At 36.3% G+C, this 23,216-nt stretch overlaps 1 protein-coding gene across 2 annotated transcripts in view; it reads left to right on the top strand.

The window, feature by feature from the left end:
* The window catches only part of HMGA2 (high mobility group AT-hook 2), a 127,208-nt gene that overhangs the window by 11,691 nt on the left and 92,301 nt on the right, over positions 1 to 23,216 (top strand). The window contains exon 3 of one of the 2 annotated variants that reach the window (XM_015598403.2): positions 1,836 to 1,886. The exons of the other annotated variant lie outside the window; for it this stretch is intronic. Coding sequence (XP_015453889.1) covers positions 1,836 to 1,886 — 51 coding nt within the window. The remainder of the gene's footprint in view (positions 1 to 1,835; positions 1,887 to 23,216) is intronic. 2 annotated transcript variants of the gene reach the window in all.

The following is a 23,216-nucleotide window of genomic DNA, read 5'->3' on the forward strand; positions in this document are numbered from 1 at the left end:
AATTTAATTCATGCCCTTATGACTGAAGTTAAGACAGTACCACTGACCTCTGACAATAAATGATTCCTTTGTGGAGTCACTGAAAAATAGTAAACTACTATTCAGACTGCCCAGTCGGCAGTTAGCTAGAGAAAGAGGCCCCACCAGGTTTTCTGCGTTCTGGGAAATCAGCTGCATCAGCGACAATCTTACTTAAAATAACTGAAATATTGCCTTATGGCAGCAAATGTGTGTACACTGAGGAAAAGTAGCACTGTTAGGAGGGGAGGAGCCCAGTTGTTACAGCCCAGTGGAACTGGGTTCACAGGTCAGGTCTGCCATTTACCAGCTTTGTGTATGACCTTGAGTTATTTTCCTCACCAAGTTAAGGCTTAGTTGTTCCTTTGCAAAATGAGAGAGATAATAATACCTACCTTGTTAGGCTCTTGTAAAGATTAGAATAACACATGTAAGTGACTTAACCCAGTGCCTGGGGCATTTTAAATATTCAATAAATGTGAACTAGCACAATTTTAAGAGTTTGGGTTAATTCATGGGACCTGTTGGATAGTAATGCCAGGCCAGAAAGATATCATTTGGTGAGAAATCTTGTGGCTTATTTTGCCTCTCTGTCTATGTCTTTTATCTATCTATCTATCTGTCTGTCTGTCTATCATCTATCCATCATCTATCTATCATCTAATCTTTGTCATTGTCATCATCTATCTCCATTTACTTTTACCAGGCAGATTGAAGAGAGAAAGAGGAAAGCCTCATTTGGCAATGTAGACAGTTATAAAAGGTAATGTTAGTATCATTGTATCAAGTACCTATTGGCTGCTACCCCAGGTAACAAAAGTAAAATGCAAAACAAGTTATCGTGGCTCACGTTACATATATTTTTGTGTTTATATAGCCTTGGGATGCTTCTCATACATGGAAGAGTATATACTTAAGTTTTCTTTAGCCTGAAAAGTATAATCATGTTTTTATAAAAGTTGTATGTGGGGGGGGGGGGTGTATGTGTGTGTGTTGGTGTGTTGGTGTATTTGGGGATTGGAGTAGGGATGATAAACAGGGAAATTACTTAATAGATAATGTTAAATTTTGATTCAAAAGGGAAAAAAATCTGTGATATCAGAAAAATCTTTTGTGAAGTATAGCAGTAAAACAAACTCAAGGTAGTTAGAAATATATCATGTCAGGTCTGTTCTGAGTGTGGAATTACTGTTAATACTGTACTGTTTTTATTAATTATTATTTTTATTTTTAACATCATAGTTTCTATTTTGGGGACAAAAATTGATGATTTCGTCCACTTTTTTCTCTCTCTGATTTAGGTGAACTGATTGATAAGTGTTTTTGACAAGGAGTAGGAAATTATGTAGAAGTATGAATTTTTCTTGAGCTAGACTCCTATTCTTACATTTAGACTTGCTTTTGACTAGCAATGTAGGTAGTATAAATTGTAAAGCAGTATACCAATATTAATTTTTTTAACTTTAGCAATGATATAGAAAGAGAATCATTTAACAAATACTCATTTTCTAAAATACTACTTTATGTGATTATGGATAAGTGGGAATAATTTTTTTTTTTATTATTATTATGGATAGAAGTAAGAGAAAAATCACTCCAGGGGAGTCTTTAAATCACTCTTTATATCACACAATGAAAAAGAAGAAGAATCTACTCAGAAATGGAGAAGATAAATCTTAAAGGAGAAGGAGATTGTTAAATCCCCCTCAATAACACCTCTGCAAACCAGGACATGCTTACTTGAAATGTGTCCCTAGTGCAGCACTTTTAAATAATGTCAGGTAGGAAACCATATGACTTCCTTTTTCATTTTACAGAAAGCAGAAGCCACTGGAGAAAAACGGCCAAGAGGCCGACCTAGGAAATGGGTGAGTAATAAGATATAATTTCTGTTCTTTTTTTTCTCATGAAAAGTTTCTGTTTATTGAAATTTACCTTTATTTTGTCAATGACATGAGTTTCTAACTTCTGGTTTGATGAATCTCTGAAAGGGTTAAGGCGAGTGAAAGATTATCACTTCTCCTTACCATTAGGCCTCAGGAGTTTACTCAGAACAGTTTTCTTTCCTGGGAGTGACTCCTTTTTCTATCTCTTATCAACATGAAAAGAGTCACCACAATGAGATGACTTGTTCAGTGTGTTGCGTAACTAAGGTTAAAGGGTATTATGAAACCTTGGAAGTTGATTACAAATGGTGATAAAGTTCAGATGAAATGTGTTTGAAATAACTCTAACATTTTCTTTCTTTTTCTTTTTTTCCTTTTTTTTGTTTCCTCCATGGCATTGCTCTGGACACATCTCATTTTCTAGGTGGTTTGTGTTTTCCTTTTCATATTGGCTTTCTCAGGAAACGGGGTTTTAATTTCTAGTTTTTCTTGCTTCTCTTAGTTGTCATTCTGAGAGCCTGACGTTATTGTCAGTGGCTTCCATGCAAGTGTGTTTGACCCTATGGGCACACAATTTCTGGCCTCTGTTTGAAAGCCAGAGATTCAGCGATCACTGAAGAGATTCGCTACACTAATTTAATCACTTGAACCTTGTTCCCTTTGCTGCTGCACTGCCATGTTCTTCCTGTCTGCCTTTCTCACTGACAGAGCAGAAGAGTCTTAAAGATGAATAAAACCACTTCCCAAGAAAGAGGAAGGCATCCTCTACACCCAGTATCTTCTGGGATGGGATCTTTAGCTTTTTATTTTCTCTCTTCCTTGGTTTATTCTTCATGCTTCATCTTTTTTAAAAGTTTCTTTGCTGCTATGATGGATTATATTTTCCTGTTAGTTTGCCATTCCGTTGTTCTCTAAAGTTCTGCATCGCTTTCTATTTATACTTGGGTATTGCCTTTCATTTAATTTATTCATCTTGTTTTTTTTTTCCCCCTCTGGTCAACATGTGTTGGGATTAGATTTCTTAGCACAAGGAAATGGGGGTGATATTAAAGTAAGAGCATTGTATTAGACCTTCTGGTCATTAAATGAATTATTTCCAAACCTACCCACCAGGTCATGTCGTCTAGACTGTGCTTGATTACCTCAAATGTTAGGGAACTCGCTACCTATTAAGGCCGCCTCTTCCTTCCCGGAAAGCTCTGAACATTAGAAAATTCTTCCATCTGACTCCCAGTAGCTTGTACTTACTGTCCCTAGGCCTCTCTCCTGGCAATATGCAGAGTAATTGTTTTTGTTTTTACTCATGGTAGTCCTTCAAATATGTGCAGACAATTAGCATATAGCCTTTGTTCTCTTTTCTAATTTGAATAAGTCCAATCTTTTCATTTTTTTTTTCTCTATAATGGAACATTCTGAGCATGTTTGTGTTTTAGTCTTTTAAAATATGTCACCCAGAATTAAGTATCATATTCTTGGTGTGAGTTCCACAACCAGTGGGTTTATCACCTCTCCGTACATGTGGTTCCAGTTACCTATTACTGCTTAATCAACTACCCCAAAACTTAATAATGTAAAGAAAAAGCCATTTTATTATGCTCATTGATTCTTTGGGTCAAGAATATGAACAGAGCATGGAAGAAAGCCTCGTCTCTGCTTCAGGGTTGTCTGGGGCCTGAGCTGGGAGGACTCAAGCACCAGGAGGTGACTCTAGTGCGTGGGGTCTAGAATATAGAGACACTTTTGCTTACAGATCTGCTGCTTTTGCAGGATTGGCTTGAAGTCTGGGTACACTTGGGAGTGACAGGAGCACCCACACACATGGCTTTTCTAACTTGTTGTTTTCAGGGTATCGGTCGTCAGTCTTCTGACATGCACTTAAGGCTCCTGGAGAGAGTGTTTTGGAGAAGGAAACTGAAAGGCCTATTTTGACTTAGTCTCAGAAGTCAAAAAGTGCTACTTGCATTATACTCCGTTGACTAAGTTGGTATTAGCATACATATCAAATATAAGTCTACCATTTTCTAAGCATCAGAACTTTGAAAGAATATCCTATACCATTGAACTAATCAATAAGAAAGACCTGTATAAGCTTTCTAATAGGCAACATAATAGAAAATAGATAAGTTCTTTGAAGTCATGAGATTAATTTTGCTAAAATGAAACAAAGCAAATCGTAAGCAAATACAATGAAAGTTAATTAACTATAACAGCTTCCATCAAGCATGGCCTTCCTCCCCACTCCAGTTTTATTGAGATATAATTGACATATAACATAGTGTACATTTAAGGAATACAACATGTTAATTCGATATCTATATACACATACTGCAAAATAATTTCCGTAGTAGCATCAGTTAACACTTCTATCACCTCACATAATTACCATTTCTTTCTTTCTTTTTTTTTTTTTTTGTGGTGAGAACATTTAAGGTCTACTCTCTTAGCAACTTTCAAGTGTACAACGCAGGGTTGTTAACTATGATCACTGCGCTGGATCTCCAGAACCTCTCCTATAACTGGAAAGTTGCACCTTCTGACCTACGTTTCCTCATTTTCCTCATGCCCCAGGCCCTGGCAACCACAATTCTACTCTTCATTTCCAGAAGTTTAGCTTTTATAGATTCCACCTACAAGTGAGATCATACAGCATTTGTCTTTCTCTGTCTGGCTTATTTCAATTAGCATAATGCCTTCAAGGTCCATCCATGCAAATGGCAGGATTTCTTTCTTTCTCACAGCTGCGTAATACTCCATTGTGTGTGTGTGTGTGTATGTGATGCGTAGTACTCCATTGTGTGTGTGTGGTGTATATTTGTGTACCACATCTCCCCTTATGCATTCATCCATAGATAGCTACTTACGTTGTTTCCATATATTACCTTTTAATTGGTCTTTCTACCTTTCATCTTTTCTACCTTTGGGTTAGCCAACAACGTTTGCTCATTCACCTCCCTAGATTAGAGTCATGTCATTGCTCTTCTCAGAAACTTTCTATGATTTCTCAGCTGGCCACTGAATTAATTAAAACCTGTCTTAGCACTTTGAAATCCCTACAGTTTACATCCACCTATCTTTATGGCTTTATTTCTCACCACTCATCCTTCTACAGCTGATGTTTCAGCCATGCTGAAAAAAATATGGATTAATTGAAGGATCTACATGTTTTTGTTTTTGTTTTTGTTTTTTGTTTTCTCAACGGATTCTTGCTCATTTGGGGGAGATCTGGATTCCAAGCTACTGATCTTCATGCTGGATGTAAAACCCATGTAAGGCATCCACCATAGAAACCCTTGCCTTTCTGTGAATAATCGGACCATCCTCATTGACTCTCATGGTTTCTATTTTTACTGTCTGTCGGAATGTAACATGTTATGTAGTAGATTGTTATAAGACCCCAATTCGTTCACTAAAGAAGAATTGTTCTACTTAGAAGAGGAAATAAAAGGAAATTTTTTCTAGATGGCATGCTTCCCCTTTGCCTGTATATATTCTGTTGAATAGAGTATGCATCCAGTCAGGGCAAAGCATCCAGTTCAATGGCATTTTTTACTGGAACATTGTCCTAAAGAAATAAATTATTGCATTTTCCATAGGAAATGGGTTTGTATTTTATAGTAAGTTCAATTCGTTCCAATAATGTCATTCACTGATTTCCTTGTATTAGAGATATATTTTTCAACCGACTGCATTTACTAGATATATGGCCTGAAAGACAAATTGCTCCCTTTTTATTCTTCTGCATTCTTTTTTTTTTTTTTTCAAAGTTCTCTTCCTTTTAAAAAGATGTCATAAATCTTATAGTGTCATTTAACAGGCCTGGAAAAACATGGCTACAGTGTGACCCTCTCATCTGATGCGATTGGGACCTGTAGTTGGTAGGTTATTTAAAGGCTGATTAATCAAAAGTATGAAGATGTTGGAGAGAAAGTTGTGCCAGTCTTGCTTCCGCAGGGGATGGAGAGTTGACTAATCTAGTGAGGACATTAACTAGGATTTCAGTTAAGAGCACTTGTACTGTTTACTTTATTTCCCTTTGTCTTTTTCCCCCAAATTCGAATTAGCTTTCAAATCTATTATTTTGATGAGCTAGTTTTGACTTATGGAGGAAATGAAAGGTAAAGGAAGGAGAGAGAATTGGGACCAAACTTTTCTCCTGGTCTTATAGTTGGGAGCTCAGGATGTAGACACAGATAGCTTAGATTCAATATCTGGCCCATCACTTGACTACCCACTTGACTACCCAGAATCGTGAGCAAATTACATGACCTTTTAAAGGTCCAGGTTTTCATCTTTAAAAAGCCAGTAAGAGCAATACATTTCTCTAAGAGTTGTTGTGAGAATTAAATAAGATAATGTATGCTGAAGACTTAATAAAAGGCATGGCATATAGTAAGTACTCAATAAATGTTAGAAATTATGATTAACTCCACTCTACAATTTCATGTAGATATTACTGACAGCCTAAATCCTAATTGTTTATAGTTATCAGTAGTTACACATGGAGTGAGGTGACAGTTAAGCATCAAAATAACCAAGTACTCTTAGAAGTATCATTATGTCTTTAATACATATATGCTATCATCAAGTTTAAGGATTGCTTATAAATAATACTAAAGTACATTGTAAATCTATTTTACAGTTAAATTTTAAATTGCGGTTGATAAGCCTTCTAATTATAGAAGTTTCATGTTATGTGTTGTTTATCAATTTGAAAAGTAATATCCCTGCTGTTTGCTTTAATATACACATGAGAGATGTTCCAGTTTCTCAAAACTTGTACAGAATTCTGTTGGTCAGACCTTCTGCCAAATGAAATCAGGCATTTAATATTTGATTTCTCAATTTTTGCCTAGGAAAGGAGCTTGTCATATAACTGATTTAGTGATGGAAAGTAATTAGAAAAAGTTTTAGAGAGTGGAACTAAGACTCAAGAATACAATGAAATAATAAAGATGTTAACCTCACATATCAAATGCTCTATCCAGATGTTGCTTAATGAAGCAACTACTGCTTCTGGAGGAAAAGAAGCAAGGACAAAATAACAAAAAATAAATCAATGGGGAAAAGATGTTTTTACGTGTTTTGTTTTAAGAATATCTTTATGAGAAAAGAAATTAACAACAAAAGGGAACTGCTCTCCAATAGGAATTAATGGTTTTTAAAGAAAAAAAAAAATCATTCTAGAGATACTGAGATTGACCTAGAAATTGACCCAAGGACCAGATGCTGAAGCTTAACTTCAGTTGGTCACTCGAAACTTGCTAACAAATCCCAGCTGCTCTGTTGGTTTGCTGATTCTCTTTATTTAGTAGTGGGGTGTGTGCAGTAGTATGTTGATTTAAAAACATGCATTCCATTCCATCTCTTTCGAGGGACAGTTGTCTTTATTTTACTAAAGAGCTTGTGATACACAGGAAAGTGATGTAATTTCATTTGTTGGTCAAACATGTGAGGATTCTAGGTAGGCAACAAGGGCTTTTTGTTTTTCCAAGTTTGTAGAAATCTAGAAACTTAAGTGATGATTTGAAGATCAAGTGGGGAAACTAAATCAGAATAAAACCTATTACAACTATACTTATTGAAACTCTTTGGGTTTCTTCTAAAGATCCTAACCATTGATGTATTGAGGAACCTGGAAATCTAATGTTAAAGTTAAAACCTTGAGTCTTCATTTCCATTACTTTTTGCCTCCAGATGTTTGTTACTAAAAAAAAATTAAAAATTAAAAAACAAAAACAAAAATTGGCCATTTGTAATTTAGCACTCACTTTGTTTAAACTGAAATATAACTTCAACATTTAAAAAGGAATATTCGATAATGCGTAGAGTAGATAATTGTAACTTTTGACTGGAGTCAGAGGAAAGATGACTTTGATTTAACATCAGAAACTATCTGCTGATGTAGTGTGTAAAAGCAAAACCATTTTTCCTTAGAAACTTATAATAATAATGTGTTTTACAAAATGGGAGGTGGTCCCTCTGAAGCATGTTTTGATGTATGCTCAGTAATTAAAATATAAATTTTCTGGTGCATATAATGTGTTCAAAATTGGTAAGCAACATATTCTGAAATTACCTCCTTCTTTGCAATATCGTGTGATAAAATGGAATACTTTGCAGAACAGAACTCTGGGCAGGGGACGTAAGTTTGTTTTTTTAATAGCATACTGCAATACTCACTAAAATGGTTACATAAAATTGCAAGATTAAATGTGAAAATACTAATAAATCATACTCGGGAGGCAAGAATGGGATTTGATCATTAATATTTGGACTCAAGATTAATCTCTTTTTTTGTTTGTTTAAATATTGAAGTGCTGTTCTTAATTATTCTGTTAAATGAAGTCTCAAAAAAAGAAATTGATAACCTGCCCTACCTGGTCATCCAGTTCAGATTGGCATGGCCAATTTTTACCAGATTCTGACCATTCAGGATTATAAAGACATTGACCTCGGGGTCTGCGGCTTAAGTGACCCTGCCACAGTACCACGATAGCCATGTGGTCTTATTAAGCCATAACCAAGGAAGAGTGTTTATTTATTTATTTTTGCCACTTGTAGTTGAGTGGCAAATTACAGACAGGAGGTGGTTTGGATAAATGTCCTGTTTCTCTACAAAACAATCAGATCATTAGACTCCTGGCCAAGAGAGTTATCTCAATTTCACTCTAATTAGACGACAGATATTGTGGAATTCAATGACCACTAAATGTGTTAAAGACTTTATCCATACTACCATACGCATATTTATTTATGCTTACCCAAACCTAGAGTATTTGTTGGTGGCAGTAAATATTTCTAAAATATTGGAGTCCGTCATGTTGTAAACAAATAAATTAATATGCTATATATGTTTTTTAACTATGCAAGATAGGTAAAACCATTAGTCCATATTTAAGAGAACATTTTTGTTCTGTTTTTAAGGGTGGAGTCTGCTTTTACTTTTGAACTGTTTTTAAATCAAAAATTTTTATTCTAAACTCATCAATATTTGACACAAATATTTAACCATTTTTGGCAAAATCTCAATCCAATGGGATTTAATCAAATCTCCCATCTCTGCCCTGGACTCATACAAGGACCTCCGAGTTTCAATGAGCTGAGTGCTTTCAGTCGGTTCGCTTAAATTACCTATGTGTTTTCTCCTATATGTATTCTGTCTGTAAGTAATGGCTATCAAGCATATCAGGTGGTGAAACACAATAACTTTTATTACTGCAATGAGCTCTATTATCCAGGGACTGATTACTGAGTTTGTAGATGATCCAGCCTCTTATCCTCTTCTTTGCTTTGTTTCCCCTGCTTCCCCCAGCTGCTTGCCCTTTGGCCATTTCACCGCTCATTAGTGCCTCCACCAGATGGGGACAGGGCCAGGAACAGGGGGTCACTCTGGTAAAGGCTTGCTGGGAAAGAGGCCAGAGAAATGGCAGACATAAGGTTTTCAGATGATCTGTCGCTTCGATATATCCAGGCTCCCCCCAAACCCTGTCCTCAGAGATAATTTGATGCAGCCATGACCATGAAATTTGTCTTTTATTCATTATTCATTCATATAGTAAGTGTGATTTTAGAAGTAAGATAAGACGTCTTTTTCAGGATGGTGTAGGAAGAAAAATGTCTTTTTTATATCTCCTCGGTATTGATGAGTGGCTGCAGAGTAGGTGTGGTTTAGCAAGTCTTTGCCCCCTATTCAAATCCAGAAGAATTGTACCAAGTTTACTCCTACATTAGACTCAAGTTGTGGAATGGTAGTTCTTTAAATTCAGAAAAAAAGATTACCTTGTGATGCTGAAAAAGTCCTATTTGGGTGTTAAAAGATCATATAACTCACCCTAGCTGTATGACCAAGAAAAGCCCATGTTATCACTTTGTGCTGTGGTTTTGTTGCATTAATTCTCAAAATGCACTTTTGAGTATCACTTTGAACATAGTATTGTGAAGATGGCTCAACATGTAAGAGAGACAACACAGATATAGAAGAAACTCCTTGAACACTTTTTCGTTCACTTGTTTGTTTGCTTTTATTTCTTGCTTGCCAGAACCATTTAAATCTTAGGGCTCTAATTGCAAAACCTTTGATTTTGTGATATTTCCATTTGTCCTAACTTTTTGCTAAAGTCTTCTGACAGTATTATGGATCAAGCCCTCTGCTGGGTCCTGGGAATATAGACAGACGCCAAAAAGATAGGTGGGGGCTGCCTTTGGGGGCGCTTACAGTCTGGGGTACCAAAAAGGGAAATCTTATGCCAGCTTATTAGATTACTTCTCTGAACTTTGGATGTTGTGAGGCTAAATTAAATTACAGTTTTAAAGTGTTTTTGAACGCTTTAGAATTTAACATTCCTTCTATAGAAGTATGATTTTCTTTCCAAATCTGAGTAACACTATCATTCTTTGAATATATATAGCTGTATGTAGTTTATGAATTTGTCGTATTGGTGGGCCTAAGGTTACATTCTCTCATTACCACCAGCAAATATCCAGGCAAGTATCAAATGTATACATATTTTATTTATTGAAATAGAGAGTCAGATTTTATCTGGTTAAGATAAGCTTTAAAAGGTAGATATTAAAGCGTCAGATACAGGCTCCAAAAAGAAGAGGGGACAGGGAATCAGAAAGAGCAGGATAATTCTATCGAGTCACCATCTCAGCATTTGTTGATCTTATTTTTTCTCTTTGTTCATGCTGAATGTAATTTATGTTTATCAAATAACTTTAAAATCACTAGGTGTTAAAGCAAGTAATTATATACTTTAATATTTTTGAATAGTGCTACCCTTTGTATTGAAAACGAGCTCTTCGAGGATAGAAAGCATATCATATTTATCCCTTTACCCTCAGCACGTATGGGCCGTAGAAGGGAATTCAGCAAAGTGATTAAGAGCTCAGACTGCCTGGGTTTAGTTATCAGCTTATCAGGGCAAGTTGCTCATTGTCACTAGTTCTTGTCTCCTTGTGTGTAAAACAAAGGGTAATAATAATTCTCATTTCACAGGATCATTTTGTAAGAACTAAATGACAAGTCATCAGAAAACTTTATTCAACATGCAGAAAGCACTCAATAGATCATAGTTGTTGATGTCAGTACAGTTCCAGGCTCATAGCACGATTTAATAAATGTTTGGCAAATAGATTTGACAGTATTTCTGTAGAACGTATAAAGCATAGTCTTTGAATTTTTGTTTTCTACTAGTGAATGTGGATTTGAATTGCATTCTTTGGCTTTTTGGTTTTTAATCTGATGATCTGTATTTTCAAAGAAGCTACAGTAGGGTTAAAAGTACCACCCGTGGGCATCAAAGCAGTGTTTGTAATAATTTCGAATTCCAGCTTATGCCTTTCCACTTAAGAAGTAAGCCATGAGCCACTATCATCTAGGCCCAATACCAACTTTGAATGCCTTGCCTTATGTTACTGTTCCCATTTTCTCACTCCTGGAAATAGCATTCTGCTTTCCAAAATAGACCCTAGTGCTGTACCTTGAAAGAATTTTTGTCACAGCTTTGGATCATCAGAAAAACAGAAGAGAGCTTTGATGGCACAAAATAATTTTCTGAGGCAGTTTCTAATATTTTTCTACAAAAACTAATTTTAATTACCTGTCTTCCATTTCCTTTACTCCTAATTTTAGTGCTATCAAGAAAATGAAGAAAGGAGGAAAGTCAGTTAAACACTCTGTTGTTTTTTTGACTTCTTCCAAGGGCATTTTGAAGCCCTTAGGGTGACACAAAAAGCAATGGGTATACAAATAGGGATTCATTGAGGGAAAAATCTAATATCCAAGGTTTCCGTCACTATAGGAATAAGGACCCCACAGTCAGAATAACATAGGTAGTAGTGTAACATAACTTAGAAGTTTAAACATTAACATTACCAATAAAGGAAGTGCAGATCTGCCAAGTTTCCAGACAATCTAAATATTTTCAGTCTTGAGGGAGCACCTTACAGGATGCACCGAAGCCCAGGGAGGTGAGAGAATTGCCCTCTGTGAAGGACCAAGGAATCACAAGATTATAGCTGATAATATTTTACAAAGTACTATTTGTTTTGCAGTCTTTTATCATTTTCTGTTCAAAATGATGCTGATGTCAATGAAGACATATATCACCCAGTTTGTGTCAGAAGCTGATCCTGGAGTATAACTTCCTTATTACAGAATCTCAGTCCTTACATTTTCTTTCCTACTGTTATTCTCTGAGATGGCCCAATTTTAATGTTTTTAAAATTCCTTGTTGAAATTGAGGAAGCATTTGCAGGCCTGGGCCTACTCTCAGTCGATAGATCTGGGACAGGATTGGAAAGAATGAACATGGCCGTCTCTGTCGCCCCCCTCCCCCAACCCCAGCATTCTCTTGAGAGACTGACGTTTAGCCAGTAGTGCTGGCCGTGACTTTGGGCACATGTGCCTTGTGAGTTTAATGGACAGAATGAAAAGGCAATGTACGATAATGCTGTCCATTCTATAACACTGTCGTTTTCCTGTGCTCTTGTGAAATTTTAAATTTCTCTTCCAGGAGTAAAGTTAGATTTTTATATCCTTCATTCTTCTTTCTTATCATTCTCATCCCTAATCTGCCTCATAATTCCTTTCAGAGCAATAGTAAAGAGTTTAATGATGTTCTGTTTGGATTGGCCATTTCGAGTGCTTATTTCCAGGCTATCAAACCAAAGCGATGGAGGGTCATCTGTTTTTATCTAGTAAGCTCTTCTTCTAGTGACAGTGTACTTCTTTTGTGGACATTAACCTTTATTAGTGAGTCAGCCAGGCTTATGGTTTTGTGCATTACTTTGCACCCTGTTTAGACAATTGATGAACTATGCAAAATCATTTAAGATCCATAGTTTTAGAAACAATAAAATGATGACTTTTTCTAATATATAGTCTTAATCTGTTTTGCCGTTAAATCACTAATCTCAGTGGAGATCTTTTGGGACCCTTTTCAAAAGTTAGCACTTACAGGAAAAAAACTCACTCTATTATCTTGCTTTGTTATTATTCACAGAGAACTAATTCATGCCATACTCACTTGTACCACATAGTTTGCTGCTGTGATAAAGCAAGTGAACTTTTGCTCAATGTGCAGAGATTGTATAGTGTGAGAGAGCTTGGCCTTACATGGTCACACTATGAAGAATTCCCTTGTGACTGAATTTTTTTTTTTTTTTTTGCTAAAAAGAGAATTTTCTGCTTAGGATCATTATAATGAGATATGTATTCAGCATTACTATGTGCTATTCTTTAAAGTAAATATAGTACGATAAAAATTTAGATGCCTCCTCCTCATTTGAGAAGCTGGTATTTTATATCCATAAGCAAACACAACTTTTTGAATTTGTGTGAAAATGCAGGCATTTTATTTTATGGTTTTACCTTTTTATGAATTTTTTAAATTCGAGAAAATATTTAGATTGATTTACCTACAGTCTCGAAAGTATCTTTGGTAGAAAAATCTAACATATAGTAAAGACGTCTCTTATACATCTAGACAGGAGATTTCGTGAGTCCTTGGTAATGATGTGCCAGTTTAATCGCCCTCCCTGTGACAGGAGGGTCTTAGTACATTCAACCTAAATTTCTCCTTATACGGTTTTCAGTACATTTCCTTCTGTCTTGTTCTTAATGGTGATGGAAAACACCTGGTACATCCCTCTTCAACGTGCTTCTTCCTCCTTGGAGTATTGTAAAGTGTACACACTTTGGGTCCTGACAGATCTGGGTTTAAGTCTGAGCCTTATCACTTGCTTGCCTCAAGCCATTATTACCACTCTGAGCCTAAATTTCTTCTTTGGTAAAATGAAGCTGACAATTTTGTTCTTGCAGTTTTAGCTTAAGTGTCCAGTTCCTAGTAAATGCCCCAAATATTGTATCTCATATCATTATTGTTTAAATCTGTGAGAATTTATTAAGTCAGTCTTTCCTTTTCTACACTAACATTCTCAGATTGTTCTCTGTGCCATTTTTCTAATCCGCTAATCATGGTTCTAAAATGAGACTTCAGATGGTATGGTAGGTAGACTGCTAGGTTTGCAGTGAAAGGCCTGTCTGACTTGCTTTTTGACTTTAATGAATTTCTATCTATATGACTTTGGACAAGTCACTTGACATTTTGAGCCTGTTAGCTCATATGTAAAGTGGAGATAATAATTCTCATATCTTCTGTACTGTCCTCCCTGAGTTATAGCGAGGACACAATAAGAAAGTAATTTACAAGTCACAAAACACCGTACAATCATGAAGTGATAGCAGTAAATATAATCAGCAATTAAAATTTAATACTTTACCATAGAATAAATGAAATCGATTGTGTTATTTATATAACTTTTAAAACTTAGTTCACCATCTTCAGCCTCACCCTTGTCCTATAATAGCAGTTATGAGGCATTTACTCTTTTTTTTTTTTAATTTCCATTTTCATCTGGTTGGAAGGCTAAAATTAATAACTTTCAGATGTATGACAGACACATATGAAAACAGTTCCAGCATTAAAGGTATTGAGTCTGTGTGCAGAGAGAGTGAGCAAATTTGGATGAGGTTAAGAGAGGGCCGGGTGGTTTAAAGAGGAGTTGAAGAGGTGAAGGGACCTGGAGGAGGCAGATGAGCAGAGAGATCTCTCCAGTGATGGATATTAATGGAGAAGACTGTAGACCTGTGTTTCCTAAGATAGTCACTGCCAAGTTCTAAATAGAAGAATGATGTGGTCACAGCATATCTGAATGAGAAGGGAACTTTGGGACACTGGGGATTGCTTAGAGTGGAAGTGACCTTGGTGGTTGCAGTGATCCCAAGCAGTAGAGGACAATGGCCATGTCTGCAGAGAATTACGCTAAGGGGGAAGGTTGGGCCAGCAGACTGATGTGTGGGGAGGTGAGAATGTATTATTGGAGACCAGTGGGAATGTTGAGCTGAACCATGACTGTTTCAAAGTGCTAAAATTGGGGTGGGGAGGTGGGCGGTGAAAGAAGAAAGTAGAGTGGACATAGTAATATTTAAAAGAATCTTTACATATGCTGTTGGTTTTACTTTTTAAATCTATTGAATAAACAGAGTATGTAGAAGCAAGCTTTGCCCACATTTGTCTTGTATTAATTTTTGTTGTTGCCTCAATGCACTTCGGTTTCATATTTAATCATGGGGCTGAAAGTACTTAAGTTTGAGTAGTAGAGAGTGGAATTTGGTTAAATATCCCTGTTGATCACTTTACATGTTTCTATATTCTAAAAAAACTAGCCACAGTGTTCCAACTGTCCATTTGGGATTTGTAGATGCCACTTTCCTGGGGCCCTTTCCTCCATAGCTGTCTGTGACCTTAGCTATTGAATCACGTAATGGTTTTTGGCCTCCTAAGTCAGTGATTTTGAGCGGGCAGAGTGGTAGTGTGACGTCATGTCTGGGGCATGAGTCTGTACCCTCACCACACATAGGTCGCACCCTTCCTGGTCTAGGCAGCTCAAAACACAGTGCTTGGTCCACAGTGGATGCTCAATAAATTTAGTTGCTTTTCCTGTTTGTCCCTGGATCTCAAATAGGAATATCCAAATATGAGAACACCATCATACCATTAGGTTCCCCAATTAAAATCTACAGTGAAAGCTGAGGCAGATATGTGGGAAAGCAGTTCCAGACTCTTTAGTTAGTCTAGAAAAGATGGTTGCACTGGGTTTATAGCTAGGCTGGCCCCAGTGCTCATGAATCATAATATCTCTTAAGGGATTAATGAGTTTTAACTTAACGCAACATTGGTAAACTATATGTAACATTTGAAAGTATTCAGAATAAAAAGTAGCTGATGGAGGTACATATTTTAAGATACTTTGTGTCCTACCAAGGTTGTTTGTATTTTATTGACCACCCCCCTCCCCGCCCCCGCCGGAAGAAAAAAAAAAGTTCAGAAGGAAAACATTGTCTCCTAATTCTTAGATAGGAAGATTATCAAACTAGTAGATTTTTGATATAGTCTTACACATTTATATTTTTTAAAATAAAAAGTTTCCATTTCTCTGGTAGAGAGAAAAATTAGACCAACTTTCATCCTCCCTTTCTCCTTTACCCTTAATTCCAGCAAAAATATTCTTATCTTTCTTTTTATTCAGATAATTGCAGATTCACACGCCATTGCAAAAAAATTTTACCAAAAATTCCCTGTACGGTTTGCCCAGTTTCCCCTCAATGGTAGCATTTTGTAAAACTACAGTACAGTCTCTCAAATAGGATATTACATAAATACAGTCCACCCGTCATACTCAGATTTCCCCAGTTTTCTGCGTACTCGTCTGTGTGTGTGTATGAAGTTCCAGACAGTCTTACTACCTGTGTAGATTCATGTATCCACCACCAAAGGTATTCTCTTTTAAGACTCTAAGTTGCTTGAGAGGTTTCGGAACATCCCGTGCTGACAGACATAAAGATGTGTCTTCTCTTCTAAATACACAAGAACTTCGCATGGCTGTGGGAAGGTGGAGAGTGGAAATCTGGCCCGTGGTTCCTGTCTGTGGTTGCGCAGTAACTCCTTCACAGTCCCTCATTAGAAAGGGCTGGCTGGCCCAGGCAAAATCATAGGTGGGCTTGGCACGCAGCTAACTACTGGCCTGGAGTAACTTATGCTTTTGTACTGTGTTAAGAGTTCTGCCAATTTCAGAGGCCAGGAAGCAAAGAGTTGGCCTAGGAGTGTAACACACCTGCTTTTCCTGAGGCCACGTACAACAGGCTGATTTGAGTACCTGTTTGTCCTCCTGGGATATATTGAAACATGTCTCCTGAGTCCTGAAGTTGTGGATAAATACTTTTCTCCCCTAGAAATTAGTTTCGCACAGATTTTAAATGTCCACAAGGACAGATATTTATTGGAGGAAATGTCCTGTTAATTGTACTTTGGCTGTCTGGCCCAGTCTCTAGAATGAGCTACAGTAGAATCTTGTTATGCTGAAATCTGTAGGAATATTCACACTTGAGAATGCCACAATAGCATTAGGTTCCTCGAATTTTTAAAATATTGCAACTACGCAGCGCGCGCGTGCGCGTGCGCGTGCGTGCACACACACACACACACACACACACACACACACACACACAGAGCAAAGCTGCGCTGAGGTACAAGCACTTGGCAGATGGCCTAGCTGCCTCACCATCTAAGTATCTCAATCTTGTACTATACTCTGAGAACAACTGGATTTGCAAATAGTTCAAACTGTGAATATTAAAAATTGAAAATGACAAAGGTCTGTTGTGTACCACTCATCACTCCTGGAATCTGGGTGTTTAATTAGACAACCAAAATTTATGATGATGATGTTTGGGCATATAAACCAATGAGCAAAAACCTGTAAATTTGATTACTGAGATCCTTTCAGAGAATAAATTTAATATATTTATTGCCAGTGTCCTACTGGACTCTAAATTTCAACTATGCCATAGCATGTAAAGCATTTCATTTCCTCTTTGGACTAATACTTTTCCTATTAGCACTTAAAAAATTCATGACATACAAGTGACATATTTTATTTTGGGTGGTAACAATTACCTTATTTAAATAAAAGCTTACTTATAAATCAAATGGAGACATTTTGAAAATCTTGGAAGTGCGGAAAAAACTATGTATGAAAGGAAAAATTATAAAGATTATCGGGACAGACTGCTATTACTTCCATAGCAAATTTTCTTTGGGTCTTCCTTATCCAAAAAAATGTGGTGAAACTGCTTGTGTGGCCGTGGAAGTGGCAGATGGAAGCCTGCAGTTCTGCTTCCATGTCCTGCTGACTGTCACCGAGGCCTTGTCTAAGCAATACCGGAAAAGTGCTTTTTGTAACTGTGAAAACGTTAATCTATTGTGTGCTTGATTTGTTCAATGATAACCCTACACTCAGTTTAGAGATTATGTAGCTGAAGTCACTCATATTCTGCAGGTGACAAAATGAAAGCTGAGAGCAATTAAATGTCCAGCTCAAGGTCACACAACCTCATTAGCTAGGACAAGAACCAGGTTTCCTGACTTCTAGTCCATTGCTCTTCCGCTATGGGGAGCAGCTTCCTGTCACCCCACCAGTCTTCCCTTGCTTTTCCATTTGTAATGTTGACAGTTCTGATGAACGTCTTCCTGCAGGTCCTGTATTAGTTTCCTAGGGCTGCTGTAACAAAGTAACGTAAACTTTGATGCCTTAGCACAACAGAAATGTATTCTCTAATAATAAAAGTCCGAAATCGAGGTGTTGGCAGGGCCATGCTCTCATCGAAGACTCTAGAGGAGAATCATTTTCATGCTTTTTCCCTGGCTTCTGGTGTTGTTGGTAATCCTTGATGTTTCTTGGCATTTAGGTGCATCACTGCAATCTCTCCATCATCAGGTGATATTCTTCCTGTGTGTGTGTCTTCTCTTCTCTTAAAAGGACACCAGTCATATGTGGTTAGGGCCTACCTTAAGGACCTCATCTTAACTTGATTACATCTGCAAAGACCCTATTTTCAAGTAAGTTCACATTCATAAATACACAGGGGATTAAGACTTCAACATCTTTTTTGGTAACACGGTTCAACCCATAACAGGTCTCGTTAGTTTCAAAATCATTTTTAGAACCAGGCAGGTATTTGTAACACACAATGAGAACCTGCTATGAATTTCATTAAATGTAAAGCATCATATCCAACATTTGTAGTTTGTTACAATAACACATTGAAAAGATTTATAGACTGTTTTGGGTGTGATTTTTGGATTAATTCCCTGCTTTGAAACCATTTGTTGGGCTCCGTTTATTTAAAGGAGGGAATGAATAGACCTGAAAACACCTCATTTTCATTTTCATTTTAGCCTGGAAGCCAGTAAAAGTTTTTTTTTAGAGAATTGAAAACTGTTGCAGAACACCAGCACTGAATTTTTTTTTTTTATCATTTTGATCTTCACTTATTAGATACTTGTTTGCATGTGCTAAGCCTCCAGCTAAGATTAAAAAAGAACTTAAAAAAGTTTTGCAGTAGTAAAGTTTGAAACAAAATATTTGCTATATATTATTTAATGGTGGGTGTACAATTTTTAAGTACATGTTAAAAAGAAAGAAATCCTACTCACAACTGCATGTATTCCCATAGTTGAGTATAATAATTTTAGTTCATAAACAAACTTTGTATCCTCATTCTTTTTAATATTATTTAATTGATTTGGGAGGAAATGTTTATGTAACGCTAATTTGTATCTTTTAAAAAATATTTTTAAAACCAAGTAATGGCAATGGATGCCGTGTCTTTTATTAATTTTTATATATGTGATTCCAAATCTCCCTTTAAATTAATGTCTTTTAGCTTCAAATACACTTCTTCCCATAAGGCTAGTCCCCATTTCCTATAACCTTGTCGACTTAAGAGAACAATATTTTCCCTTCTGTCGTTTTGATAATTACATCCTCTAAGCTCAGTGGTGGCCTATTAACTAACATGAATACCATGGGCTTGCATAATAGCCTCAAATTTCCATATATTGGAACTGTGAGAATTTTCTATAATGGTGCTTTAGCAATAATGATGGAGGTACAGGCATTTCCTGAGGATTAATGACCAGCTGGGAGGAACCAGTGGCCCTTGGCTCTGCCTCCCAGCCAGCCATTAATTCCAAGGAAATGTCTTTTGCTGAGGTCGTTTTTGCCGTTACAAGCTTAAAATGGAAAAACATAATAGGTGTATGAGTTATTTTTAGGGAGTCGATGCACTTTCCAATGGTATGGACTAATTCGAGAAAATGAATGCATATACATACAATAGTAAGTCAGATTGTTTGAATCATCCCTCAGTATTCCATATGTTTTATGACTGACTTTATAGTTCTCTACCTTTCCCACTTAAAAAAAAAAGAAAAAGAAAAAGAAAATCTGGTTCAGTAATCTCTGCATTGGTTTGAGGCTTAAAAGTGTTGTATTCAGTGACATATTGGAAACACCAGTTTCGGTTATCAGCTTTCTATAATATTCAGGTTTACATATGGCCTGAAGAGAAAAAAGTATATTTTATATTTTTGTGAAAATTCTTTTACTGTTCGAATAAAAAGCTGCAAGAATATTTTTTTACAAACCCTGTAATAATTTTGCTGTGCTTCTTTGATTTTTCTCTGTCATTTGTGTAACAGGCAGCTTTAGTTTATACCTTTATATATTGAATTCGTGAAATAACAATGTACAGCTTAGTTAGGCAACATCCTAGGTTTTTTTTTTTTAAATGTATATTAAGTATTGCAATAATGGAGAACTCTTTAAGATAAAACACACACACAAACACCCACACACTCCTGCTCCTAAAAATGAAGATTAAGTGTCAAAAAGTTGCCCATTGTGCTCCTTTATGATTCTTTTAAAAAGCTGGCCTTTGTTTTATTTCTGCTTACGATTTTAATCAGCTGGCTCGTTGCATTATTTTTCGTCTAAATTATTAACAAAGCTAATCTAGAAACTTTCTTAAAAGTCATAAAGAGAAAACTTTCTTAAAAGTCATAAAGGGAAAACTTTCTTAAAAGTCATAAAGGGAAAATCTTGAGAATCCTAGAATATTGCCATCCGTGATATTGTGGAGAAATGCGGACAGCATCTCCCAGGCATGAAGCTTGTGGACCATTTTTATTTGTATCACCGGTTCATGACTCCACCTTTATCAGCTTCAGATATAGAGGCTAGACTTGGTGGAGGACTTGAACAATTACAGGACACAGATCTGCACCAAAAGAAATAGGAGTCAAGCTAAGAAGTCTTGTCCTAATTGGCACTCAAGTTCTTGTCCTACTTCTTTCCTTGTTCACCAGCCTCACTTAGAGCCTCCAAGTAGTTGTTCATTTGCAATCAGACTTTCTTGAGCCTGTTTTTTCAGAGGTCCTCAAGTGTCCCCGGTCTGCTTCTCATTTCCTTTTCCTCGGCTTTTGACATCCATGAAAAGCTCAGATGCTGCTTTGCCTCTCAGACCTAGCCCCTCCGCTTTCTTTCACTTTCGTTGAAGGTGCCAGGATTCTCCTGGTTCTTCTGGAGCCACACTCCTCAATAGAACTTTCTGTGGTGACAGGAATGTTTTATATTTGTGCCATCCAATGTGGTAGCCACTAGCCACATGTAGCTACTTGAACATTTGAGATGTGATTTTGAGAAACTGAATATTTGGTTTTATTTCAAGTAATTTGAATTTTAATAACTATATGTGGCTAGTGGCTACTGTCTTGGACAGTACAGTCATCTTTGGATCTACTATGTCTCTGACTTCTCTTCACATCTTTCCTTTTTATCTTTATGGTACTTTGTATCAGCTTCATTCTAACTGTCTCTTGCCCCAGGAAGAGACTTAGTGCCCTTCGACTAAAAATTTACCATATTCTGCCTTTGGTCTCTTGCCTAATTCAATACAACAAAAATCAAATCGTTTTATATGCGAGTATCTGTGATTGATCCTGGAAGAAGTTTAGATACAAAGAAAACATATTCCTTGTCCTCAAAGAACTTATGAAATACAAAGAACCAGGATTTTCTCTGTGGCAGTGAGCAGACAATTCATGATTCAGCAATAGCACTGAGTGAGCCATAAGTGGATTGTCCTGTGTTTATGGCTTTGAGATGGGAGGTATTACAAAAAAACGTGATTTTTTCCTTCTAGAGGGCTTAACTTTCAAACCATTTTTAGACGAAGTACTTTATACAGTATAAAACTATTATCACTTAAAATGCCACACAAGTGCCCTATAATTAATACGACCATATATCACGCTCGTTTTCAGGACAGTCCCAGTTTATTCTCGTTTTTCCAGTTAACTCACAATAGCACCCCCTTTTACTCTCAAAAGTGTTTTATTTGGGGAGGGTAAAGTCTGGAAGCACTCTACCTAAAGTCTGCTTAAATTTTCCACACATACACATACCTTGTACCTCCCTTAATCTACATTTGTGTTGCATTTGTTTAAAAAAGTTACATTTGTGTTCTTTGGCTACTTCCAGATTATTGTTTCAGGCCGTTTCTCTGTCAGGTCATTCCTCTGTTCAGAAACTGCCAATGACTCATCATTAGTGACTGAATAAATTACAAATTTTTTTAGATCACGTAAATAGAATCATTTAGCGCTCTGTTAACCATTTTCACATGTATATATGTAAAATGCATACAGATACATGTAGCCAAGTGAGTAAACTTCCTACTCCATAAACAGAACAGACACTTTCTCACATTCTCTTTTACGTAGAATTTCTCTGTCTCCATGTTCGACTGCTTAAACTCTTTTTAAATCTTCAATGCCCAGTTTAGATGTCTCACCCCTAGAACATGAGAACACACATTATTAATGTCTTGCTTATAGCACTATCCATTTTCTCTTGTTCTGATAATTTTTGAACATTTCTTATTTTTGTTTACCAGTTTTGTAAACTCCTTCAGAAGAGTTATCACGTTTTGGTTTTGCATTTTCTTCAAAACCTAAAACAGTGGTATACAGTAGTTGCTTAACATACTCATTGGATGAAGAAAAGAAGTATATGGCTAGACTACTTAAGTCATTCCCACAAGATGATTTCTTAAAACTATGTAATCGGAAGCTTTTTAAAAATAAGTATTTCCACAGTATTATGTCATTAATTACTGGACCCTGAGGAATTACTGCTGCTGCTAATCTCTTGGATCCAATACTTAGAGACATAAATATAAGTGACATTAGCACTGCTACTGCATTCAATCAGATTACAAAATAGAAAGTAGACTTAGAAGCAGATGTTGGAAAAATACCTTCAAAGATAACAAAATGTAGTAAGTATTGCTAAGGTTAGTTCAGGGACACATTCTAAAGGGAAGCTGCCGCCACGGTATTGACAATATGGTGGCACACTCTTCTGCACACTTGAAAAGGGTTATGTCTATTTTGGAGGATTTTCCTCCAAATTAAAAAAAATAAATAAATAATACGATGTGTCTGTGACCGATTCTTAAAAAGATCATTTAAAGAAACGACATTTGCTGATTGAGATGGACGAAACAGAGTTCACTTACAAGGCAAAACTTGTATGTGAATGTATTTCTTATTTTTTAATTATCTTTCTATGTACGTGGACCACTATGGAACACTGAGTTCGGAAAATAAATTAGTTTTCTTCTTCTAAATATTGCACCTCTTTTTAGGTTACGTCAACTTCTTTGAAGTTTGTAAAAACCTAGATACTCTCTATATTTAATTTAAGCACCTTGTATGTCCATGGTAACCAAAATGATAAAATCTTAAAGTAGATTCAGAAAAGAAATATTGCAGCTATTTTATGAATAGATTACACTTTAAAATTTAATATGCCAACATATTTTTGAAAAAAAAAATCAATTTA

This window comes from Pteropus alecto, unplaced genomic scaffold (genome assembly GCF_000325575.1).
Source record: "Pteropus alecto unplaced genomic scaffold, ASM32557v1 scaffold76, whole genome shotgun sequence".
Classification (NCBI taxonomy): Eukaryota; Metazoa; Chordata; class Mammalia; order Chiroptera; family Pteropodidae; genus Pteropus; species Pteropus alecto.